Below are 8,507 nucleotides of genomic sequence, written 5' to 3' on the forward strand. Positions count from 1 at the left end.
GCTCCTGGAGGGTTTTAAGCCTGTGCATGTGTATTCAGCAGGAAGTAATATGCTATGACTATGTATGCTGTAATGAATTTATGTAGTAGATGAAACAGACTGAGTTCAGGACCCAGCCTTCCTATGTTCCTGTTTCCAGAACAAGTTTGTTGCCCCTTCACCTGCTAATACATGACACTTCATTTTATATTAAGGAAGGGTTAAAATATCTTAATGTCCCTTGGATTCATTTCTTACCAAGCATTCTTCGGTATCTACTGCCATTCCCATGCAAGGTTTCCATGGGCCTAAGTGACTGATTCTCAGTTTTTCTGCCTTTTTATAATTTGAATGATTTTGCTAAATTTGGGATTCGAATTAAAAAATGTAAAAAAATATGTGAACAATATATTTAATACAGCTTTTTGTGTATGCATAGAAACCATATAAGTAAAAAAGCATGAGATTACATAGCTGATTATATTACAAAAGTAGGGGGAAACTAGTGTCAGAATATTGCATTTTGTATCTGAGTTCCAGGTATATGGCAAAGCTTAAAAGACTTTCTTAAGCTGAGCAGCTGACCCACCTCAGGACAAGGACTGCTCTCTTCCTCTCCACAACCTCAGTATTTTTTGCCAAAAGGCCCAGATTTTAGTAAAGGGGAGCGCCGTGAGCGCAGGATCCGGACATAAGGGCTGCAGTCTGTTGAGCTTTGGTAGGTGGGTGTTCGGGGAAGTAAGTTTCGAAGAAATGGTTTCTTTCCTGGGGGCTGTTGGTTTGGTTGCTGGTTTTCCTGGTTGGCCCCAACACGCTTTTTGGTAGAAGAAGCCTGGCCTTGGAGTTTTAGCACAGTATGATACTGCTCTGCGATGCATGCTGCCTTCTTCCGAAGATCGAGTTTTACTAACATCATGTTATTCTGCAGTTCAGCCAGGGTCTGATCCTAAGGAAGAGCAAAAAAATTATAGAAAACATTTATGTCTGGTATATTAGAGAAACAAGACAAGGTATTATTATATGCCATCTACTACTAGTTACAACTGTTTTTATAAAGATCAACTCTTTAGGGTCAGACCTTATAAGTGAATGGAGGTGTTTTCTTTAAGACTCAAACAGCACTGGATAAAAGGCCATTTTCTAACACATAAGGTGACAGAAACTTGAATAAGTTTACTTAACCTCCTCAGTTCCTAGGTATTAAAATTAAGTGCTGTAAGTCTAAGATGTAATTTTTTTTTCATTTTAGTATCTCTAGAATCAGAATGCATTTTCTGATGATAAATGGCATAATTTGTTATTTGTCTTAGTGATACATAAAATAATGGTTTCTTAAAATCTAAGGATCTTGGATGAAATGTGATACTATCTCTCTCTCTAGGGTTATAACAGAGAAAATCCCATAAATTAGTATAGTACCTGCACTTAGTGAATGTTTCTTTTTATTTTGCAAGGAAGAGAAATTCCCCTCACTACAAGGATAACCTAAAAATCTTTATCTTCTTTACCTTTCTCTTTGGCTCCTCATTCTCTTCACATAATTCTGGAGTGGGCTGATGGGAGAGAAGGGCATATTTAGGCTGTCCTAACCTGTTTGATTAAGATGTCATCGCAAGTGGTCAAGGCTTGGCGAAGTTTTCCTGCCCCAGTGCTGTGGCAACAGGCTCTTTCTGCTGACTGAAGAGACTCACCCAGTTTTTGAAGCTCTGTCCGCAGCAACCTGATATTCTGAAAAAGGAGGAGGAGGAGTAACAAATTGTGGCCAAGATCAACCAGGAAAATTATCTGGAGGAGACAGCCATTTGAAGAGAAGTAAAATTAGGCTAGTAAACTGAAAAAAAGTAGCCACTCTCCAGGACAGTGCACAAAAAAACATCCTTACATGAACCAGGCATATAGTTTTGGAAACTACTTTAGGTAAGTTTGGTAACAGGTAATTACCTTCTGGCCCTCCTCTAACTTCTTGTCCACATCAGTGGTGAAGGGCTTAGCTGAGGGTGGTGGTTCTAACATTTTCTGATACTTATGCAGCTCTGAGGGAAGGAAACAAGAAACTTTAATGTGTAGCCTTTCTAACCTTGGACTTACCTCTGAGTTAACAGTAGCTTCCAACAAATATAAAAAGTCCATGTGCATCCTAGAGCAGATGGTCAGGGGACATAGCTCCAAGTTGGCGCCAGAAAGCTGAAGTTTGGAGAATAGTTCTTCCTTGAGCCACTGTTCGGTATCTTGCCCCTGCTCCTTCCTTACCTTCAGTGGTGGTGTTCAGCTCTGCTCTGCACTGGTCCAGTTTAGCTTTAACTTCCTGGAGCTGCTGGGTGGAGGCAGAAGCCGCCAACCTTTGGGACCGCCGTAAGGACAATTCAGACCCTGGTTGCTGATGGGCCATTGGCTGCTGTCTGGCTTCCTGCAAGAGGGCTTCTAGTTCTTGAATCTTTTCATCCCGCTCCTTAGAGGGAAGCAAAGAGCACAATTCCATCCACAGTTAAGACAAATACTGCAGGAGCAGATGACTGAATAATGAACAAAACCATCCCTGATACTTAAACCTCAAAAGCCTGTTAACACGCATATCATTTCCTGACCAACCAGATCTTTAATCAATTCATCAAACATCAATTGGGACAGCACTAAGGATATTAGAGAAAAGTGAGTTACGTATTCCCGCCCCTACCAAAGTTGATAAAATCTGTTTACCTCAAGCAAGCTAGTTATGGGAATCTGAGTAGCTAGTTGGGGCTGGTTCAGGGCAACTCACCTGAAGCTCTTCTTGGTAAAAAGTTGTCAGTGACTCCTTAAGAATCTTTAGTTTCTCCTCATACATTTCCTCTAATAGTTCCTTTTGAGTGTCCAAATGTTCACTGTCAGAAAGAGAAAAATGAAGTTCAGCGAAAATTCTGAGGAGTGAGCATGGAGGACAGATCTTGAGCCATGACACCATGCTAGTCCCAACTTCCCACCCACTGGTCCAGCTGACAGACGAAGAGGGGTCACTCAGCTGGTACCTGCACCACTGTTCACGCTGTTGCATCTGCTCCACCATCTCACTACAAATTTCATCACGGAGCTGCATCTCCAGCTGCAACTTTTCCTGCCGTTCTTTCAAAAGCAGTGCTTTCATGGCTTCTACCACCTGTAGGAGCTCCTATGGGGGACACAGGTCGGAGGTCATCAGATGGCCATGCCCCCTAAAAGGCACAACCTACCTGAAAGGTAGCATGGAAAATGTGTAGCCATTAAGCTGTTGCATCAAGTCTTTCTCACCTCCTTGCCATACATGGAGATGTCCACTTCATTTTCAACGTCATCATCAAGGCATGGGTCTGTCTTAGATCCTGTCTCTAAGCTGGGAGACACCCGCCGACTGTGTTCCTTGATGAATGAATGTAGCGATGGGAATCCTAGTTGTACAGGTGGAGCATGCACAAGCTAGCAGGGGGGAAAAAAATCTTAATTGAATCAATTACTAGTCCCTAGTAACTTGCTTAAATAAAGGTACCACTCCAAAGGTACCAGCTTCTCACCTGGCTGGCAATAGCTGAGAATTTGGCCACATGAAGGGTCTCATCATAGGTAGATGCACAGGGATTCACATTGACAATCATACAGGAGCGGCCTCGGCCTGTGAAGAAGCCTTGGAACACTCGAGTCAACTTGCTATCGCGGAAGGGAACCAGGTTCTGCTTTGACCTGCCCGGGAATCAGAAGAAGAGAGCTGTGAGCAGAACTTCAGCCCGTGGGGTTTTGTAGCACCATCCCCAGGGGTGACCAGAAGTTTCTTAGTAAACTGCAGAGCTCCAAGCCATCCCAGCCCATGGCTTGCAGTCAAAAGCTTACCGGTTCTGCTGGTTTTGGCGCAGGGCAGCAATACAGCGGCCCAAAGCATGCAGAGAAGTGTTAATATTTCCTGCTTCCTTCAGCCGCTCACCACTCTTTTGATCTTTGCAACGTTCTGAGCCAGCCAGATCACAGAGTGACAACCTTGAAAGATGGACAGGATCTGACATAAGGACCCCACACGTTAAGAACCTTTCAGCCCTTCATATAGTTCTGAAGAAGGGAATACCTACCAAGAATCTTTCTACCCAAGGAAGGGAAACAAGAATCTAACAAGTAATTCCTCTGAGGACCTCCCTCACTCCCCTCTCTACTGTAATTTATGGGCAAGAAGTTCAAATTCCTAGATGGATAATCTTACTCGCTGATTTTGGGGACCATATCCCCTTCTCCTTGAAGGTGCAGGATCCGAATGGAGAAGATGCTGTGACTAGAAGTTAAGAAAAAGAAGAGTCATTGCACATCTTCCATGACCAGATGGAGGACTAATGTTTCGTGGAACACAAAGGCTGGCTCTCACAGCCCACTCACCTGCGGCTGGAGTTCTGGTTCAGGTGTGTGCTGGCAAAGCTCTGGTTTTTACGACCCACTTTTAGAAGTTTCCAGGCTTCCTCAGCATCCTGAACATGAATCCAATTGAGATCTAAGGCCAACAGAGTGGGGTACATAAGGTGGGAATACCTAACTCTTTTCCTGGTCTCTCCCCAAGTCCTCTCCAGGGTTCATGCCAGACTCCCTGCTTTCCCATACCTTTCACATAAGGATTGCCATTCTGATCCTCACACAGCCGCAGAACCTGCCTCTTGCGCTGCTGACTAGGTGGTTCTAACAGGTCATAAAGCAGTTCATTGTAGATCTCAAAGAAGGAGATCCAGATGGAGAAGCGAGTATCTGCAGGGACACTTATTGGGGCAGTGTCTGGCTGTGCCCAGCGGTGACTTGTTTCTGGAGAAGAAGCAAATGTACAGGGTATCAACCCTAGAATAGCCCATCTCCCCCTTGGCCTGTGGGGTCCTTAGAAGTCAGAACTCAGGTTACAACTTCTGGTCTCTATCCCTGGCAGTTGTTGGGAGCAGAGACAGAAAGTGATGTTTTACTATTACTTGACACTAAGCCCAGTCATGGTACTCACCATCTAGCTGGCTACTGCTGGTAAACTGACTGGTGGAGGAGAGCCCAGCAATGCCACTGTCAAAGCTGGTGCTGGTACCAATCCGATTTTCAATGTAGACACTCCTCTTCAAGGAGGTAGACAGTTCCTCCTGGAGAGGTCCAGGGAGAAAATAAGTATAAAACTCCCCTGAGATTTGTCCCTCTATCTCCACCTCTGTGGACACTAATACTTCACCTCTTGGAGGCTTCCATTTAGCAGGGCTAGTTTCTTCATTTCCTCCTGCCGGATCTGCTTGCCATCAAGCCAGATTACCTCATTAGAGAGCAAGGGCTTCAGATCAGGTATGGGATGAAGTTGACCCTGGAGACTATTGAAGATCAGAGCCAGGGACCGGGGCAGGATCCCTCCATCTTTGGTAGTACCTGGACGAATGTGAAAGGTGGATATATGAGGCAAGTGCCTTTCTCCTCCAACTGAGAGCATCAAAAGGCAAAGACAATACCATTACAGGCTCATCAGCAATTCTGTGAGGCCTACCACTTACCTTGAATTGTGTGGGTCTTCCCTGAGTTGGTGACTCCGTATGTATAGATAAGCCAGTTCTGCCCTTTGAGTACGTCTTTTACCATGTCCTTCACAGTCAGGTTGAAGAAAGATGCTTGTCCCACTTCTGGCCCAAAGATCTAGAGACAGACCCAGTTTCTCAGAGGCCCATCCTTCATCTCCCACTGGCTTTCTGTGCAGAGCTAGCCAATGCATCTCTTCCTTGGTAGTTGGCTCTGGACAACACTGAAGTGACTTCTTCCTGTAATGTTGCCAGCTGCTCTCTAAACACTGAGGACTCAACCACTCTCTGCCAGTCCATCTTTCACCCAGATTAACAAATCTCTAAGGAATGGTATCCATTAAGTCCAATGCTGCATACACAATGGGGCAACATAACGGTCACAAGCATGGTCTTTGGAGATGGATGGATCTAGAGTCTAGTCCTAACTCTACCACTGAATAGCTCTACTGAGCCACACTATCGTTGTCAGGTAAATAGGCATATTAATGATAATTACCAAGAGAGCTGGGAATTAACACACGTAAACTACTTGACATACTAACTCATAACAAGGGTCCCAAAGTTGTAGACATGCACAAACAGGGTGACGGAAAAAGTAGGTTTCCAATTGTTCATATGGAAAATAATACACTAATTAATACATAAAAATACAAGAGTAAACTGTGTTCCATTACTCACAACTGTAAAAGTACTTTTGCCCTCCTGTACAAGAAACTCACTGTCAAGTAAAAAAGCAATAAAGTTGCCCCTACACATTGGTCTCTTGTTCACAGACCAGTATCTCTATACCTGGGAAAAGGTGAACCTGTGAGTGGCTTGGCCAATTCCCCGCTCATTGCTCTTCTGGGCAAAGGAGTCTTTGGGTGCTTGTAGAACAAGGGTCTCCACATTCTCAATATGGACACAATCCTGAGAAGGGGGAAAACACAGTTGACAGAGAAGGAAACATTCCTGAAAACTTCTTCTGTACTACATCATTCCCACCTTGAATCCTTCCTCCCCAGAAACTCACCTGATCCTCCTGCCTTTCCAACTCTGAAGGCAACAAGGGCCTGACCCTCAGGTATACTTTCACCTTCTCCGTACTATCATCAGATGGAACCTGTGGCAGAATTCCAGGCCAGAACTACAGATTAATCTCAGCAGTTATCTGAGCAGATGGGCAAGCACAGCACAGCTCCTGGGAATCATGCTAACAATACATCATTCTAACTCAAATGTCCCTTTGCAGCTACTCTGGTTCCATAATCATTCTAGCTCACATGGACTTTTTCAGTATTTTATCACCTTCCCTGTCTCTTCAGTATCCTGCAAACCTGGCTTGCCACACCCAGATTTAGATTTAGTTGACTGATATGAAAATCAGCATGTGATATTATAGTAAAGCATAGTAGCTACATGCCTTGGAGGCAGACACACCTGAATTTGAGTCCCAATCCCATCATTTAATAACTATGCGACTTTGAACAAGTTCTTTAAATTCTCTGCCTCACTTTCCTCATCTGTAGATTGGGGTTAATAATAGTACCCACCTCATTGTTCAACAGATATTTACAGATCTCCCTATTATGGCCCAGGAACTCTAAAAGGAATTATCAGGGTTCCTGCTCTAATAAAATTTTCTCTATAAAAGAGATTTCTGGAACACTATCCCTCCCAGAAGCTCATGGGCACCTTTCCCTTCTCCCTCTACTTCCCCCACAGATGTGCATCTCCTAAACTTTAAGGGGCCACATGAGACTTGCAACCAGGGGAGCAATGGGCAGCATTAGCTCATTCCAGGCTAACCCCCTGAACCTGTCTCCAAGGCCCTTTTTTTCTGACTCTCTAGTGAGCAGACAGCAGCCCCGCCTAGTCTCTTCTGTTGCTTCTTCTTTCATAGGCCCTTCCTTGTTTCACTGTCCACAGCTTTAATAAATTGTACTCTCAAAAAAAAAAAAAAAAAAAAAAAGAACAACTCTTCCGAGTAGAGTTGTTCTCAGCCAGAGCCATTTCCTTCTCAAGAAACAGTGTCAGGAAAGGTTTCTAGGTTGTCACAAGTAGAAAGATGCTACTAACATTTAGTGGGCAAAGGCCAGAAATGCTGTTAAACACCTTACAATACACAGAACAGACGCATACAACAAAGAATTGTCTGGTCCCAAATGTCAATGAGAAATTCCAGCCTAACAGAAAGGCTCCATAAATGGAAGCTATAGTTGATGTTAAAACTTGAATGTAAATTCTACCTACTTAATAGCAGTATAATCTTGTGCAAACTCTTTAAGGCCTCTGGGCCTCAAAGTGAAGGAGAGATAACTATTATCCTTCCTTCATAGGGTTAACTGATAGTATGCAAACAGCTGAGGGTATTTCATTAATGCAATGCAAACTATAGTGTTTATGAACACACAACTCTTTTTTTTTTTTGACTTGTCATGCTTTTAATTTTGCATTGAACTCTCAGAATCTGAGGATTGTTGGTCTTTGACCTTGTTACTCTGTAGGCTGACGATATCAACTTTACTCCCACCACTCTCCAGCTCCTTTACCTGCTGTTTGTCCTCCAGGGAGGTGGAGATGACAGAGCAATCTGACAGCAGGTCCTTGCGAACCACAGACCCCAAATCTGCAGCTGTGGACTCAAACATGGGGGAGACTACAACCTCCTCATCGGACAGTAAGCCGGCTGGGGGAGAAAGGATACCTTGCGACATAACAGCCGGGACAGCTTAGGTCTAAAAAGACACAAAGGTGGGGAGGGAGGAAAACCTTAAGGACTGAAGGCGCTGCAGATTCTAGATAAGAACAATTCCCTTACCCCAGGACACCTTGAGCTCGCTGCCTGAATTCCTACTCTCTTTTTCCCTTCAACGGCCAGCAGAAGGGAAGGGGTTTAGAGTTAATCATTTAAACCAGTTAGAGGTGCCATTTCTGACCGCGAACTGCAGTGAACAGATATCCGGCTCAAAAAGCAAAGGGTCACGCTCGAACTAAGGTGTCTCGCCCACAGGTAGTGTCAGTAGCCCT

At 44.2% G+C, this 8,507-nt stretch overlaps 1 protein-coding gene across 1 annotated transcript; it reads right to left on the reverse strand.

The window, feature by feature from the left end:
- Window positions 1–540: 540 nt before the first annotated feature.
- On the reverse strand, window positions 541–8,194 carry KIF20A (kinesin family member 20A). The gene is made up of 18 exons (XM_054568405.1): window positions 8,030–8,194; window positions 6,511–6,600; window positions 6,288–6,407; window positions 5,475–5,613; window positions 5,165–5,352; window positions 4,949–5,078; window positions 4,567–4,761; window positions 4,348–4,459; window positions 4,178–4,246; window positions 3,817–3,960; window positions 3,504–3,669; window positions 3,244–3,408; window positions 2,985–3,124; window positions 2,738–2,840; window positions 2,230–2,428; window positions 1,921–2,012; window positions 1,570–1,707; window positions 541–925 (listed from the first exon to the last, which is right to left on the reverse strand). Exons 1-18 carry the CDS (start codon window positions 8,192–8,194, stop codon window positions 605–607), a joined length of 2,676 nt encoding a protein of 891 aa, XP_054424380.1. The 3' UTR covers window positions 541–604.
- Window positions 8,195–8,507: the final 313 nt, after the last annotated feature.

The sequence above is a fragment of the Pteronotus mesoamericanus genome, unplaced genomic scaffold (genome assembly GCF_021234165.1).
Source record: "Pteronotus mesoamericanus isolate MK-2021 breed Mesoamerican mustached bat unplaced genomic scaffold, CSHL_Meso_final contig_2, whole genome shotgun sequence".
NCBI lineage: Eukaryota > Metazoa > Chordata > Mammalia > Chiroptera > Mormoopidae > Pteronotus > Pteronotus mesoamericanus.

Bases quoted from the DNA above. Each gene is read 5' to 3' on its own strand.
- KIF20A (XM_054568405.1), bottom strand. From the start codon at position 8,194: ATGTCGCAAGGTATCCTTTCTCCCCCAGCCGGCTTACTGTCCGATGAG. The intron at 4,247-4,347 runs GTGAGTGGGCTG...CTTAACTTCTAG, and splicing joins AACCAGAACTCCAGCCGCAG to TCACAGCATCTTCTCCATTC. The intron at 1,708-1,920 runs GTAATTACCTGT...CTCCTTTTTCAG, and splicing joins AGTTAGAGGAGGGCCAGAAG to AATATCAGGTTGCTGCGGAC.